The 15,214-nt window shown below is 37.8% G+C and overlaps 3 protein-coding genes across 5 annotated transcripts; 1 reads left to right on the top strand and 2 right to left on the bottom strand.

Annotated features, from left to right (window-relative positions):
• The first annotated feature begins 38 nt into the window (after positions 1-38).
• Positions 39-3,645, top strand: LOC140775643 (uncharacterized). Its single transcript, XM_073119027.1, has 6 exons — positions 39-397; positions 481-949; positions 1,047-1,386; positions 2,022-2,120; positions 2,213-2,327; positions 2,692-3,645. The coding sequence occupies exons 1-6, from the start codon at positions 208-210 to the stop codon at positions 2,904-2,906; spliced, it is 1,428 nt and encodes a 475-aa protein (XP_072975128.1). The 5' UTR covers positions 39-207; the 3' UTR covers positions 2,907-3,645.
• On the bottom strand, positions 3,330-6,872 carry LOC140775644 (GCN5-related N-acetyltransferase 3, chloroplastic). 2 transcript variants are annotated; one of them, XM_073119028.1, is made up of 5 exons: positions 6,342-6,872; positions 6,050-6,108; positions 5,459-5,515; positions 4,569-4,789; positions 3,330-4,475 (listed from the first exon to the last, which is right to left on the bottom strand). In XM_073119028.1, exons 1-4 carry the CDS (start codon positions 6,780-6,782, stop codon positions 4,570-4,572), a joined length of 777 nt encoding a protein of 258 aa, XP_072975129.1. In that variant the 5' UTR covers positions 6,783-6,872; the 3' UTR covers positions 3,330-4,475; position 4,569. The 2 variants fall into 2 exon arrangements, with proteins under 2 accessions (XP_072975129.1, XP_072975130.1); XM_073119029.1 differs by having other exon boundaries at positions 3,330-4,413; positions 6,342-6,871.
• Positions 6,873-7,229: 357 nt separating this feature from the next.
• On the bottom strand, positions 7,230-14,379 carry LOC140775864 (protein PIN-LIKES 6-like). 2 transcript variants are annotated; one of them, XM_073119336.1, is made up of 12 exons: positions 14,005-14,379; positions 13,231-13,465; positions 13,060-13,139; positions 12,740-12,864; positions 12,243-12,364; positions 11,309-11,542; positions 10,554-10,628; positions 9,500-9,600; positions 8,753-8,805; positions 8,191-8,385; positions 7,848-7,990; positions 7,230-7,665 (listed from the first exon to the last, which is right to left on the bottom strand). In XM_073119336.1, exons 2-11 carry the CDS (start codon positions 13,423-13,425, stop codon positions 7,869-7,871), a joined length of 1,302 nt encoding a protein of 433 aa, XP_072975437.1. In that variant the 5' UTR covers positions 13,426-13,465; positions 14,005-14,379; the 3' UTR covers positions 7,230-7,665; positions 7,848-7,868. The 2 variants fall into 2 exon arrangements, with proteins under 2 accessions (XP_072975437.1, XP_072975436.1); XM_073119335.1 differs by having other exon boundaries at positions 13,231-13,460; positions 14,005-14,378.
• Between the last annotated feature and the right edge of the window lie 835 nt (positions 14,380-15,214).

Here is a 15,214-nt window from a genome sequence, read left to right as displayed (position 1 = left end):
CGTATAAATATGACCGTGCAATTGAGGCAAATAGATCCAAATATAAGGACAAAAAGGACACAGTTGCCCTTTATCTTTCGCTCCATCGAATCCGAGGCAACTCCGTTCTCCTTCCCCTTTCCGGCCACCATCCGTCGTCGAAACCCACCTTCCGGCGATTAGCGTCTCCAAAATCTTCCCCAAACTTTCCCAAACTCCTCGCAAGAGATGCTCATCGCACTCCATCTACTTCCCCACCTCTCCTCCCAACTCCCCAAATCCAATCCTACCTCTTCCCGCCACTTCCCCCTCCTACCCGCTAACTTCCTCTCTTTCTCCTACCAACTTCCACACGAATTCAACTCCCGCTTCATTCCAAGAGCCGCCTCGATCGGTAGTTCTGGAGCTGAGTACTCTGGTATGGTCTAAAGGTGCCTCCCTTCTCCTATTTCAATCGAAATTTTTTCTAAAAGTGCTTCCCGTTTTGCGGGAAATTCGCAGAACCATTGGTGGTCGATGACCGGGGGAGGCAAAGGAGGCGGCGAAGCGTGGCAGGCATCGACCAGGACGAGTTGGTAGACCCCGAGAAGCTTGCCGACCCCGATAGCTGCTTCTGTGAGCTCAACGGGATCAAGATACACCACAAGATATGCCACCATGAAGCTGAAGGGGAGATAAAGGAGCCGTCTTTGGAGTCTACAGAGAGTGGAGTGAGGAAAATTGGATTGCCCATGATTCTTTTGCATGGTTTTGGGGCTTCCGTCTTCTCGTGGGATCGCGTAATGAAGCCCCTGGCACGGGTGGGTGGCTCAAAAGTTCTCGCCTTTGATCGGCCGGCCTTTGGTTTGACATCAAGAACATGTTCTTTTGAGGATTCAAAGCCTTTGAATCCATACTCGATGGCATTCTCCGTGTTTGCGACACTCTCATTCATTGAAATGTTAGGCTCAGGAAAGGCCATCTTGATGGGGTATGTTATGTTCTCCTTGTTGCTTTCAATTTGCTGTTGTTGTTTTTATGTAATTATGCAAGCCTGAGAAGATTGAAGAGGCAATTTGGGATCTCAGGCACTCAGCTGGTTGCCTTGTAGCAGTTAATACGTACTTTGAGGCACCTGAGCGCATTGCGGCACTTATCCTGGTGGCACCTGCAATTCTTGCTCCTCTTTTACCAAGGAAGGTGGTGAAGGAGAGTGCAATGGAGAAAGGAGAGCAGAGGAAGGAGGGAAGCTCAAGTGCTGATGTTTCTGAGAATCCCTTTGTTGGAATCTGGAGGGGCTTCCTTGCATTTTTTATGCGTCTTGCAAGGCTTGCAACGGGGATGTTGAGAGGGATGACAGATATGGTTGGATCACTCTATAACAAAGCCTTGTCTGCAGTTTTGCGATCTACAATTGCAGTAATGCTGGTAAGCAGACAGGATGATTTCTCTAACACTTCCTTTGGTAGAGCATTGGTCCAGAGTTATGTGATTGATTCTTCGTTTGATAACATGATTGGTTTTCTGTTCAGATGAAAAGGTATGACGTGCATTAAACAGTTGCCAATATGCATGCATTCTTGTGACTTGACTCTTATGCTTTGGTTGCAATTGTTTCCTAATAGGAATAAAGATTATGCATTTCTACCGGGAGGTTCATTCATCTGTAAAGCATACAAATACTAGATAAGTAAAGGTGTCAGGTGAAACATAGTCCAATTAGTAGTACTTTCCACCTTCCATAATGTATTCCTGAAGGATGGAAATTTGGATCCTAGTAGCTTTTGCTATTTAACATTGCTTGACATTCTGTAAATAAGATATGCATTCAACTAACATGAAGGTTGAAAACATTTAACAAGAACCTTTTTAGTATTCCTGTGCAAAATGATGCTGATACCTGATTTGGTAAAAGTGATCCTTTTGTCATCCATAACTGCTTTCATCTATTGCTTAGCTTGGACATCCTTTTACTGTTTAGTGTTTACTTAGCTGAGCATTTTCAACTATTTTAAGCATCTTCGTTATGCTGCTCTATTGTTGACTGGTTGTTGGTGAATTAGATACGAATGATCATGGACAAATTTGGCATCCTAGCCATTCGTAATGCATGGTATGATGCAAGCCAAGTCAGTGATTATGTCCTTCAAGGTTATACGAAGGTGAGCTTTCATTTACAATTTGCCACATCTATATTTTGGATGTAAAATAGATAAAGAAGTCTGTTCTATGTTAACCATTTGCTTTTGTGCAGCCACTAAGAGTTAAGGGTTGGGAGATGGCTCTTCTGGAATATACTGTAGCCATGATTACAAATTCTACATCAAAGCCACCACTTTCTGAAAGGCTTTCAGAGATCTCGTGCCCAGGCAAGTTCTTTTATTGCCTAGTATAGCTTGATGCTATGTATAATTGATAAGCACTGAGGTAACTAATACATAGTAATTTTTATTAGTAAAAACATTTTTCTGCATGTTAAACTTGTAATTAGATCATTCCCATTCAGTATCTTTTGGCTTTTGGTTCATCACCTATGTAGGTTAACACTCGAAGATTCTAAGTCATCCAATTAGTTACATATCAAAGGTTCTTCTTTAGCCACTTTATTGGTGCCACGAGCCATCTCATGAAAGAATTGTCATTTCATGTTTTTTCCGACAGTTCTAACAAATATTGATTGCAGGATATTAGTCGTAAAAACATATTAACTAACAAATTACTCAATTAATCCAGTACTGATTGTGACTGGTGACACCGACCGTCTTGTTCCTTCATGGAATGCTGAGCGCCTATCACAAGTGATACCTGGCTCTGCCCTCGAAGTAGTCAAGAAATGTGGACACTTGCCCCATGAAGAACGGGTAGATGAATTCCTATCAGTCGTTGAAAGGTTCCTGCAAAGGGTTCTTGGAGTTCCGAATGAGCAGCTTCTCCAAACAGCAGCTTGACTATCATTGCTTGTGGGCTGTAGCTAAGGAAAATGTTGCCTAAATAGACTCATAAAGTTATCTTTATACCATACTGAGCCACAGATTGTGAATTGCAGAGTGGAAGCAAAGAATAATGCTCTTCAATGTTTTGTTGCTCTCGATGGTCTTTTGTGCAAACACTGGGTGCAGTTCAGTCCCGTTTACAAATACAAACCATAGGATAGAATAATTATAGCAGAATCAGACATCAAGCTCAGCAACTTATCAGCAAAGTATGAGATTGGAGGATCCATCAGGCTTGCCACTCGATAAGCCTGATAAAAGTTCAAGTCAATAAGTGATCACAAAATGACAGCTACTGCAGCCAAAGCTCCAGTTCTCATTCCATGGCATAGTCCATTGCTAATGGTGGTGGTGGACTTGGAGGTTGTCTATGCCCTGTACATTAGAATAGTCAACCGGCAATGGTGTTATTGGAGAGATGACTGGTTTACTGTTGCTGCCAACTTGGTTCAGGACAGGTGATGAGGTAGATATTTGGAGAAGCAAATACTGGCTCATATTCTATAGATAGCATGAACCCATTATATGATGTAAAGATCTGGACCTGCAGAATTTGTATTATAGCCATCTTGTTTACAAGTTCAGGATAGTCATTGATTAGTATGTCTTGTCTGTTTATGCTGTAAGTAGAACAAAAATTAAATTTCGAGAATTTACTGCATATTGCTCGGTATAATGAACATTTGTATTGATAGATGATGGTGTAATCACAGTTATCAAGACTGAAACTGCTTATTTCCTAGTAATAGTAATCTTCATAAATAGATGAACTATATTAATAGATAAATGATGCTGTGGTCAAACTTAATATATTGATTGCAGTGTGGAAATCGAAACCTACACCTGCTACTTGAATTCTACCTGTATGTCTTGTCACAGCCAACCTTCAAAGTGAATCTTGGTACTGGAAAGAGAATACTAATCCTATTCCATCTTTTAATATTTGTATCTTTACCCAAAGGAAAATCATACAACTAGTGTGTGAGTTAAGTGCCACTATTGAATTTGTTCATCTCTGGTATGTGGGGAATTTCATCCCCTACATCCTATCCAGAATAACTTACAAAAGAATAAGAGGCTAGACTGAATATTATGGTGCATAATTAAAGATAGAAAATTAAAGAATTGGATTTAGGCGTGCCAGTGAAAGTTTTACCTTAAGTAGAGATTATATGCTGTTTACAAACCATGAACTGAATCTGAATAGGTCTTTTGGTTAGGAGAGTCTTACGATAATCTTGGAAAATTAGAACAGAAGATGCATAAAACAAAAAGCATATAGAACTTGTTTTATATCCTTTACAGCAGAGTATATAAAGTATAACATTGTGGATTAATTTTTCACAGTATGACGTCGAAGTTGAAGCTTGCTTCCTCCTGTTTGCAGTTTATTTTTCCCATTGAGAATTGTCACAAAGAGTGAGATCACTTTAAGGTTGAGACCATCCTTTTCACTTATACTCTGCAAGCAATGGTGAGCCATCAAAAATGTCTTAAACTTGTGATACCTTCTTCCTCTCATAGCTGTTGATAGCGACACAGAGTGGAGCCTCAAAATAGTACAAGATAACAGAGGAGAAAACGAGACTTTATGAATGATAAAATCTGCATTGCTACCTTAGAGAGATCGAGTTTTAGATTCTTTCAGATCATCTCTATCAGCAGAAATTCTCTTGGACGGTTGTGGCTCTTGTGAGGGTGGTGGAACCAATAACAACATTCGACCAGCAGTTCTGACGATTGTGTTGTCTAGACAGTAATTAGGTGCAGTTCGGGTGTACATCATTGTGGAAGATCCCAAGTAATCATCCCCAAATCCACATGATTTGAAAAATAATCTGAAAGAGCATCACAAGTTACTAAACCTTTTAAGTATGGGGAAACCATAAACTGCTAGCTAATGTGTACAAGAATTCCTAATTTTGCATGAGCATGGAGAGAATATGTACTGCATCCCAGTGGAAGCAAAAGAAGTCTCTTGAAAGTAGGGAAAAAGAAGATGTGAATATCTCAATCTACTCATCTACGAAGTGCTAGGAAAGGAGTAAACTCGATCACCGAGAAAGACAACAAAAGGAAAAATATTGATATGCCAGAATATGATTCTGTAACATTTCTTATTAGTGCAACAAAACTTCATCATTTCAAGAGAACATCGTGGGAACACAAGAATGTAAGCTACCACTGTAGAATAGAGTCAGTAACACAATAGTCTTAATAACAATAAGGTAAATTCTAACCTTTGAAACAATTAAAATGCAGGGCCGGCAGCTAGTTTTTTTTTCTAAATATTCATTTTCAACGGCAAGACCAACTATGGCCTAGATAGTTGCTCTAACTAAGAATATCAGAAGTTCAAAAACCAAATCTCCCAAACAGAGCAAGACACATTAATCCTCCATAACCAATATGATGGAATTCTTAATGTAAAAAAATGGCATCCCAAGTTTTGCTCAACTGAGTTAGTGCAAGAAGATGAAAGATGAAAAAGGCCATAGCCAGCATACCTCTCCTTCTCCGTACACAAGGCTGAAATGTCATATATGTCTCTGCTGGTGAGTAGCCTATAAAATTGTTTCAAGAAAAGAACATTATGTCTAGGCTAATAAATATGAGATCAATGAAGAACCAAATGCCACTGGCGCAGTGAGATTAAAACTAAATTCAGCGTCATGCTTCCTGAGCAATCGACCAAAAAATGCAACTATAAACTCAATATGTATGCTAAATCAGTGTCAAGATTATCTTGTAGAAGTTCAGCAGCAAGAACAGAAAAGATGTACATTAGCAGATAACAAAATTAAAAAAAGAAAAGGTAAAGAAAAAAATTGCTGATAGTACAATTTTCACTTCAATATATGAGGTGATGTTTTAGAAGTGGAATCAAAAGCTTAAAGGTAAAAAAGGGCAACTACTGAAGGAGGGTAAATTAAGGGGCTCCTTTCTTCACGCTGGCACATGCACACAAGCAAGAACAGTGCGCTCAGAAAATGCTGCCATCGCATGTATACAAGCAAGAACAATAAAGCTGAAGCTTGAAGGTGAATAAGATTTCAAAACTAAAGACAATGTGATATATTAGCAGCTTCTTTATATACCTGATAATTCTTTCAACTATTTTTCTGCCAATGCCCCTTCTCTGCAGTGAGGGAATTACCTGAAATGCACTGAATACAATTCAAATGAATATAATTAACACAACCCTAGGGGAGAAAAGAAACACTCGTTAACAATTAGCCATCAGTTCTCAAGCTACGAAATTGAAAGACAAACATAAAAAAATTTCCACCAAGAATTCCGCATAAACAATCAATAATTCTTCTCGAAAGCATCATAAATGAACCGTCTTTAAAGCAAAAGCAAAGAATACGATCCAGAACCACACATTACCGCGACGTCATGAATCGAGGCCGTCAATCCACCATCTGACACCGCTCTCCCGAACCCCACCAACCTGTGATCCATTTCCGGCACCGAGACAACCCTCTCGAAGAGTTCCTCCAATCCAGATCCCAAAACCTCGCCTCCGTCATCACGATCCACGAACTTGGCCTTGCAGAAGACGGAGACGACCACGGAGCTGTGCGCGAGCGCGACGCGAAGCTTATCGACATCGACGGGATCCACGCGGCCGTCCGGATCAAGAACTGGGAATCTGTGACACGAGAGGTTACAGGCGCTGAGGAGATCTCGGATTTGGAACGGGTCGAGGTGAGATGGGTTGGTGGAGATGGAGATTGGCGGGTGTCTCCTTCGAAATTTTAGGGGTTTTGGGTGAGGAGAGAAGTCAAAAGAGGCGGAGATGGGGCGGAGAGAGGAAGTCGCGGCCATGCCGGAAGGAGACCAACTCTATCTGAGTTAGATTAAGGATAGGTCGTTGGCGGTTAGTTGTTACATTTTGGAGATTTTGGCGCAAGAGAAATGGTTGTCGATGATTTGGATATTTTATTGTCACAATAATAATATTATTTTTCTTATTAAAGGTGACAAAATAACAAATTAGTTAGATTATATCTACCATTTACTCAACAGAGGGACGTCTAGTATTCAAATGACATTTGCTCAGTAAATAATAAAATCTTCTGTGGTAAATTATTTTATTTTGTTAAGCACATTTCTGCACTTCTAACTATTGTGATAGGAATAAAAAAGAGGCATTAATATAACAAGAAGTCGGTTAGTTTTAATTTAAAGTGAAAAACTTTACAAACTCTGGTGGCAGCAAAGATCTTTCAAAAAGTTCTTAGTAAAATTGAGTAAAATTTAATGCATGTCAAGTAAGGATACTGAATAATAGATTCATTGTGATTAAGCTAACAGCATCAGCATTCAAGAAAATAGTATGCATAGCATCACTAAACATGGTTGATCGCCTATCTAGATAATCCTTCAGAGCACATTCAAATGTGCAAAATTAAACTCTAATTCTGAAAAAGATTACAGAGCTCCAAGATATATACAGACAGACAGACGGACGACAGGATATGAACACAGGAATTGATTCCTCATCTGTTTGATTTAAGACTTCAGGCAATAAGAAGACAGCATAAGAATGCTGCGAAAGCAATTATGAAGTCAGCTAGTCTCCATGCGAAGCTTGTATCAGCTCGGCTCCAAGTAGAATCCTTGACCAAATGGGTATCAAAGCAGTTTATCTTGGTAGAGACCAGTTAACCAGATATCACGCAATACTCATCTATTGTCCTAGTAATACCTGTTCATAACACGAGAACAAATAAGATTGTTATTACTAAGTGAGCAGCCCTCATAATCAATCAAATTTAACAGGGTACCGGAAGTGTCCAAAACGCAACCAATGACGCAATCATTATAGTTCATATTATTCTGGCGGAAAACAAATGTTGCACAAATCAAATTATTAAGTATGGTCGGTACCAATAAAAATGATGAGGTCCCTCAGAAAAGCAAGCCTACATATAGAATGATCCATCCAGCCATGGAGAAGACTGCAAATATGTGTACCCAAAACAAAATAGCGGCTGATTCTTTTCCGCAGCCTCTTAAATTGGCTACTGCACCTGCATCAAACGAAGAACGTGCATGTAATCACTCCTTACTAACCCGCAAGTTGCACCTATTCTATCTTTTACACTGATGGGTAATAGCATAAACCAGAAAATTCTAAAGAAAGATATTAAAATCACAAAAAACTTCAGTTATTACAGAGCAAAAATATCATTCTGTCCCAAAATAATAGATTGGAGTTATAATGCTATACCTGAAAGCACAGAAGTGGGCATGGTATGTTGGATTAGAAGGACAAACTTGAACATTTTGTCACCCGCTGGAAGGAATTCAAGTTTATCAGCTAATGTGACAATACCAAGCCCAGCAAGAGGAACTAAGATTAACCTCCCAAATATAATAGCAGCAGTTGTGCGGCATCCAAGCCTAGCACTTCCTGCACCTGGACCTGAAAGTATTGAATTGGAAGTAAACAATGTAACATTAAATTTGAGATTGACAATGAAGCTTGGGACGTATTGCACTTCAACAAAATAATTCAGTTCATGTCACAAGTTTTTCACTATGATTCTTTCAACTTTTAACATAAATTGCTTCTCAATTATGCATCTCAGCATCAAAATGTCCAAGTTTACTTTCATACAGAAAGTAGTAATGATCCTTCTTGTGGTGGAATGAATAAACTAAAAAAAATGCTCACCAAATTTTTTATAGAGGATCTAGAATGCACCTAGTCATTCTGCAACCACAACTTGGAACAGCTTGATTCATTCAGTATAGGTTGTACAGAGATTTGGATAAGATTTTAAACTTACCATCAACAAGATTACCACCCAAAGCAAGTAAAATGCATGGAATCATTGCCTCCCTGACAAGAAGAACGCAGTATAAGAAATCTGAAAAATGAAGTTGAGTGAAACTTAAAGGATATTGTTTTCTGTTCAACCCATCCATGGTTTTTTTAATACCAGCCAAGGATATGTACGCAATAAATGATAGATCTCAGGAGTCAGGATAACTGATTTTGAAACTTAATATAAGAAATGGATCGATCCAGAATGCATCTCAGAGATGATAATCATACTAGCATAGCAACTAGGAAATGGCAAGCTTGTATGCATGCTCCTGCCAAATCTTAGGAGTAAGATGCCAGGAGGTTTTAATGGAAAAGGCTACTCCATAAATTCCAGGATATGCCAATCAACCTGAGTACAAAAGAATAACACTGCTGTAATAAAATTGATGCCACATCTTGTAAGCCCGCTTTGATTCCCTACATCCTATTAGCTATTTTACAATGGTACGGAGGGGCCACACGAGGGGGGTGTGGCTTAAGTTTTTGGATTAATTGGTTATAGAATTACAAAGAAAAAAAGTGTGGATGTGAGGTAGCTACGAAATGAGCTATTGGAGGATAGAGGTGTCAATGTGGCTTGAAAATATAGGTTCACCTCTTCTGATCAGTCAAGGATACATTTTATTTTTCGAATAAATGAATGGCTAAATTTTCCATAGTTGAAAATGTAAAACAAATAAATGAATCTGTAGATGTAGATCAATACCCAAGAATAAGGCAGCTGTCCGTTAAAAAGAAGAATGGAGCATCATCTGTAAGGATTAAATTCTTTAAGAATGGTATAACACCAATAAAAATCGCCAAAATCTGTTGCAAAACATAGATAGATATTTGTTAATAACAATTATAATAAAAGGTTAATATGGCACAATTGTCCAAAGTCAACATCAACAGGTTATTCCTAAACATTGAAAGTTTATTTATGAGGATGTTCCAGTGTGCAAGACCCCCTGCACAGTCAGGTCTCAGGACCCCAATAAGTACATGAACTCTACCATTAGTGGAGGCTGTTCCCTTGAGTCAGACTATACTGCATTAGAAAAGCCGAACTAAAACCAAGTGATGCCTATAGAGAACAAAAATGAGGGGTAAACACTTTTTTAAGAGATCTATAGTATGTTATTTGAGAGTCTTCTGAACTTAAGCAAGATGAAGGTTAGGATAAGGAATCATTGCGGGATCAATTCATCTACAGGACATCCTTGTAAGAGAGCCACTGTGCACTATGTGGTCACATGCTTTAGCTATAGAAATAACCTATCCACTGATGGAGATAAGTCAGAGAGTCAGACATATATTGCCTCCCCAAACCTTAGTTAATAGGAGCCTCATGTACTACAATGCCATTTCTTTTCTAAAGAGATCAGGTTATTGAACCTTCTAACTAACTCCAGATAGATCAAGTAATCAAGTATGCAAAAATAGGATCACATCATAGGGAACAAAACTGCCAACTGCTTGGATAACAGAATATTGCACATCGGTGTCCGAGCTTGAGCATAAATTTGTTACAGTAAGATTTGTTGCGTAATAAATTAGGTAATAATTATCATAAATCATCTAATGTTTTCATGTGGCTGAACTTGAACCTTTTCAAGATATGACTTTATGTTTAGGTAAGAAGACGTTTAAACCAAAGTTGTACAATATGACACCATACTGCTATCTTTGAATCTTCTTTAAAAGGTGGTTGCTACGGAAGCTAATAACTGAGAGATGTGGTCAACTGGAATTGACTGTGTTGAGAAGAGAATACTTACTGATGCAATTATTGGGGGTTGAAAGATCTGTTTAATTTTTAGTTTCCCCATAAGATGGTGTAGCTTGCCAATTATCTGAATCAAGAAAGTGTATCAGTATTTAGGCCTGTCTTGAACAAGGGGTTAATTATGAAGAGAAATAGCAATACTATTCAGGAAAATGGAGATCAATATCTGGAAACCTAAATATTACTTAACAAAGATATTAACGAAATAAAGAATATGGCGTTTTTAAGACCTCAACTTCATAAATTCTGGTCCTTGCTAGATAAGGGAGAACCAAATGTTCTACTGTTCTAAAAAATAATGTTAAAGCGGTATATGATCCATTGGAGGAAATTAAATTTACAATTACCAAGAATGAAAATCAGTTGGTAGTAAGCCTTTTTCCGATCTCTCAAATTTGGTGTCACAATTTCAAATGAACTTCAAAACATCATAATTCTAAAGTCAAAACTCATTCCATTGCAATCTCTTTGCTTGAATTGCAATCTAGGGTATCATGTGGAAAGGAAGAATTTCGAGCTATGTATAGAGTCTCTAGCTTAAATGCTTTATCTATTATGAACTTATGATCATCCCCTTGTATACCTAATGGTGCACCTATTATTAATTGAGATGGGAGCTTAACTATAAAACATGTAACCTAACTTACAATAAGAATAACCTATTATAGTTCTGCAGTTATATTAGAGTAACTAGTATCAACTTCAAAGTTGGATTAATACGAAACTAGTTTGAGAAAAGTAGCTTACTTTTGACCTTTCAGAAGACTCCAGTCCAACTACATAGGGCTCCTCTGTTGTTAGCAAAGGGACTTGCTCAGGCACAGCACCATGAAGTTTTGTTGGAAGCTTCTCTTGCTCAACTGAAGCAATACAGGGAGAAGATTTTGTTTGAAGTTTCTCCTTATAACTGCTATCAAATGTTTCTCCTGGTGGTGGAGCGAGCATTTGAAACACATAAGTGTAGAGAACAATCGCACCGACCTGTCATATAGCCAAATTATAGTTGATGAATTGTTATGTGCACAGATAAATGCCATTGTGATGTACAGTAACAACAACAAAATTAATGACAACAACCGGCTCCTTATAGTCCCTACTGTTGGAAAAATGAGAGATGTGGAGAAACAGAGATGCAAAAATACCCTTTACTAATTAGAAGGATAGCAATTGTAGGGCTTTAAGCAAAGGAATTCAACTGTATACAATCGGTGCTTCTAACTTTAAAGGATAAAGCAATTTAACAATAGAACTGCACCAAGTTCTCATCCTTTGAAATGCACGGTCAGGTTGGCTACATCTAAACTTGGACAATAAACAAAAGTTCTGAGAAGAAATTAAAGGAAGATGAGAAATATAGCATGTTGATTTTACTAGGTAATCCAACTAGAAACTGTGCAAGGATTTTCTGAATCACAAAAGATCTGTAAAAGTAATATGCATTGTATTGCTCATTAGTTAGAGAACCCTATCTTTAACAAAAACTATAATCACTAAGAAGCCCTTTACTTAGTGAGCTATGTTGAAACCATCACCCAGCTACCTGAAAGAAAGAGCAAATATTCTAAGATAAAATATAGCTAATGTATTTAAGACCTCAAATATGTTACTAAGATCAAACATTTTATAGCATAATGGAAAGGTGAAAAGTTATAAACTGAATCAAAAAAAGTATCATGCTTACCCACTGACCAAATGAGATATATGCATTTCCATCTTGACTGCATTTAGTAGGGTCACCAAATGGATTGGATTCGTCTCGACACAATGCTGCAATAAGGACAAGAGGGACATTTCCAATATTTCCTGCATCCAGTGTCGTACAAGACATTATTCCCTAAATGCCTACAGCAAAATGGTATCCACATAGTTCATAAAGTGCTTCATCTCATGTATAACAATAGTGTTTAGTTATATCAGTAAAGTGAACGATTATTACAGGAAACTTCTCATAGTTAAAAATGTTTGATGCAATTATAAAACATGCCATCACTACTTTACTCCTGATATTGCCATAAAGGAGGCTAGTAATGTTATGCATTTCAATATCACTACTTAAAAAGAAGTCTATGTTAGTGTATTGAATAGAAGAAACACAGATAAGCAAGCAAATAAACTTTCTGAGAAGATGAAAGCACAAAATGGTCCTATTCCTGTCTTCTCGGAAATAGAATGGCTTACCTATTCCAATGTGCACAATAGTGAACTTGAAATATGGATAAGGGGGCTGAACAATAAATGCAACTATTAACCCAATTAACGAGCCTGAAATTGTAGTCATAATGACGTTGACTGGAATGAACCACCTACAAGTACAAAATTATCAGTCCCAAGAAGATAAAACTAATACCTTTGCCAAAACTTATTTTTTTCGCTGATCAGTAAACCATGTATGAACATTTGTATGTGACCCCATTCCTCTTATACAATTGTCAAGAAGATCAACATTTTCTTACTCGACATAAATATTGCAATGAGAGAGAGAGAAGAGACATTCTTACCATTCCAACAGTTTTTGAAGAGTTATAGCCCTTCCAAGCTGAGAAAATATAAGACAAGGGAGCAGGAGAGAGAACACTAGCTGCAACATGCATTAGAAATATGCCATTAGCAATCTTAGAGGATAATGTATAAAGCATGCCGAAAGGATGCTTGAACACATGAAATTTTACCCCATTTAGAAGCTTCCGACCATTAGCAGGAAGGATATTCACATACTTGGAGGCCATAAGAAACCCCATAAAGCACATTGTGAACACCTTAGCAATAGGTAGGATAGCATACTTCAATGTGGCCAAGATGGATTCTCCTCCACCTCCTTGCCCCTCTATCATGACAGACATCAGAGACTTCTCCATTATCGTCATCAGAACCTCAAGGCCAAACAATCAAATTTCTCCAGCTGCACTATGACCCGCACCAATAAGGTCAACAGAGATAAGCAGAAAATTGGGAATTAAGACTACAAAAAAATAAGGAAAAAAAAAAAACAGTTCTCCAAATCCAAGCCCCAGAAAAACCAAATAGTCTTCTCTTCTCTTCTCCTCTTTTTTCTCTTTCCTTTTTAGAAGTACAGAAATTTCGCATGCTAAGGTTAGAAATGGAATCTCGAAGAAGATCAAGTCAGGAGATAAGCTCAAAAATCATATTTTTCAAGCAGTTGTGTCCTTAATCAACAACTAGACAAAAAACAGAGAGGTATCTGAATTCTTCAAAATCTTAATCTTTTACCGAAACCCTTTGCAATACTCTCCATACTAATCTCCATCAGAAAAGAGAGAAAAAGGAAATCCATTATGCATCATAAACTTACCAAAAAACTCGGGGAAAAAATTCCTAAACCCCAACAGTACCAAATCTTCCTAGATTTCAAGCAATAAACTTTGCATTGAGCAGATATATATAAATTAATAGAAAAACAACATTGCTTCAGTTCGAATCCATACCAGAGCACGAAATCCTCCTCCAATATCGAAATCGACTCCTTTCCGAGATTATTATTCGCGCGCCCTTTAAAGGCTTCAACTAACAAACACTCCAAGAAGTGTAGATATTAGAAGGGTCCAGCAGAATAACCACGAGGTTAGGAAAATTTTCAATGATGCCACTCTCTTTCTCTCCTACATGACCCTGCTTCTCCTGTCCCTTTCATGGGGAAAGGAAGCAGCAAAGCAATGGCGAGAAAAACTTTGAGCCTATATATGAAAACCTCGAAGATTTTTCAAGATTAAGAAAACAAAATATCCCATACTTTGAGCATCTCCAAAATTAACTTTTTAATTCTGAAACTCAAACTAGTTTAAAGGATTCAGGAACTCTTATGCAAACTCTTATAGGGATCACAGAATTCAGCAATGGTGTTCGCAGCCTCACAAGCCACGTTTTCCCCATTTTCTTGGAGTTTTCCTAAAGACGTACTCTGGGGCCATAAAATGGACTGCCAGATCCACAAACCTTCCAACATGGGTACTGTATGTGAAGTTTCGAAGGAAATTTTTGTAAATATTACCTACAAAAATTCCTCTTGATGCAATATTTATAATTTCTCTTTATAAAATCTATTGAATATCAATATTGTTAGTATTTGAACTCGGTATCCCCGTATAATATAAATCTCTTTACTCCATCCCATTAGTCACCCTAAGACATCTAATGTTAGTGGAGACCATCTGGTGATACGGAAATATAGTGTTAATTTTATAATTCAGGAGTGGCATCTACACCTGAATCCTGATGTGAGGATATAGGAATTAATGCGTCAAATGTAACAGGCGAGAGATATAAAAGCACTTCAAGAGTTCAAGTACCATCCAATTTAAATAGCTTTACGTGGGCAACTATCTTTCTTCCCAGAAAGTGACAAAAGCATTGATGTGGTCACCTGCAGCTCTGCTTGGGGATGAAGTTTCCATACGCTTTCACATATTATTCTCCTTCATAAGTGGTCCGTCTTTTCCCCTGATTCTCTGGAAAGTCTACATTGTAGGAAGGTTGTGGCACTACCCAACTCCTTTTTTTTTTTTGGTCCTCCAAAATATATTTACAGTACCGACATACTATAACAAGACAATATTTAATTTAGCAATACTTATAATGCCTATGCCCCCTTGTAGTTTTAGCTCGAACTTAAAATTTACTCAAGAATATTAAGATTAT

This window comes from Typha angustifolia, chromosome 14 (genome assembly GCF_048772165.1).
Source record: "Typha angustifolia cultivar Huaian chromosome 14, ASM4877216v1, whole genome shotgun sequence".
Taxonomy (NCBI): domain Eukaryota; kingdom Viridiplantae; phylum Streptophyta; class Magnoliopsida; order Poales; family Typhaceae; genus Typha; species Typha angustifolia.
The sequence above is the reverse complement of the archived record's forward strand: the minus strand, read 5'-3'. Positions and strand labels throughout refer to the sequence as shown.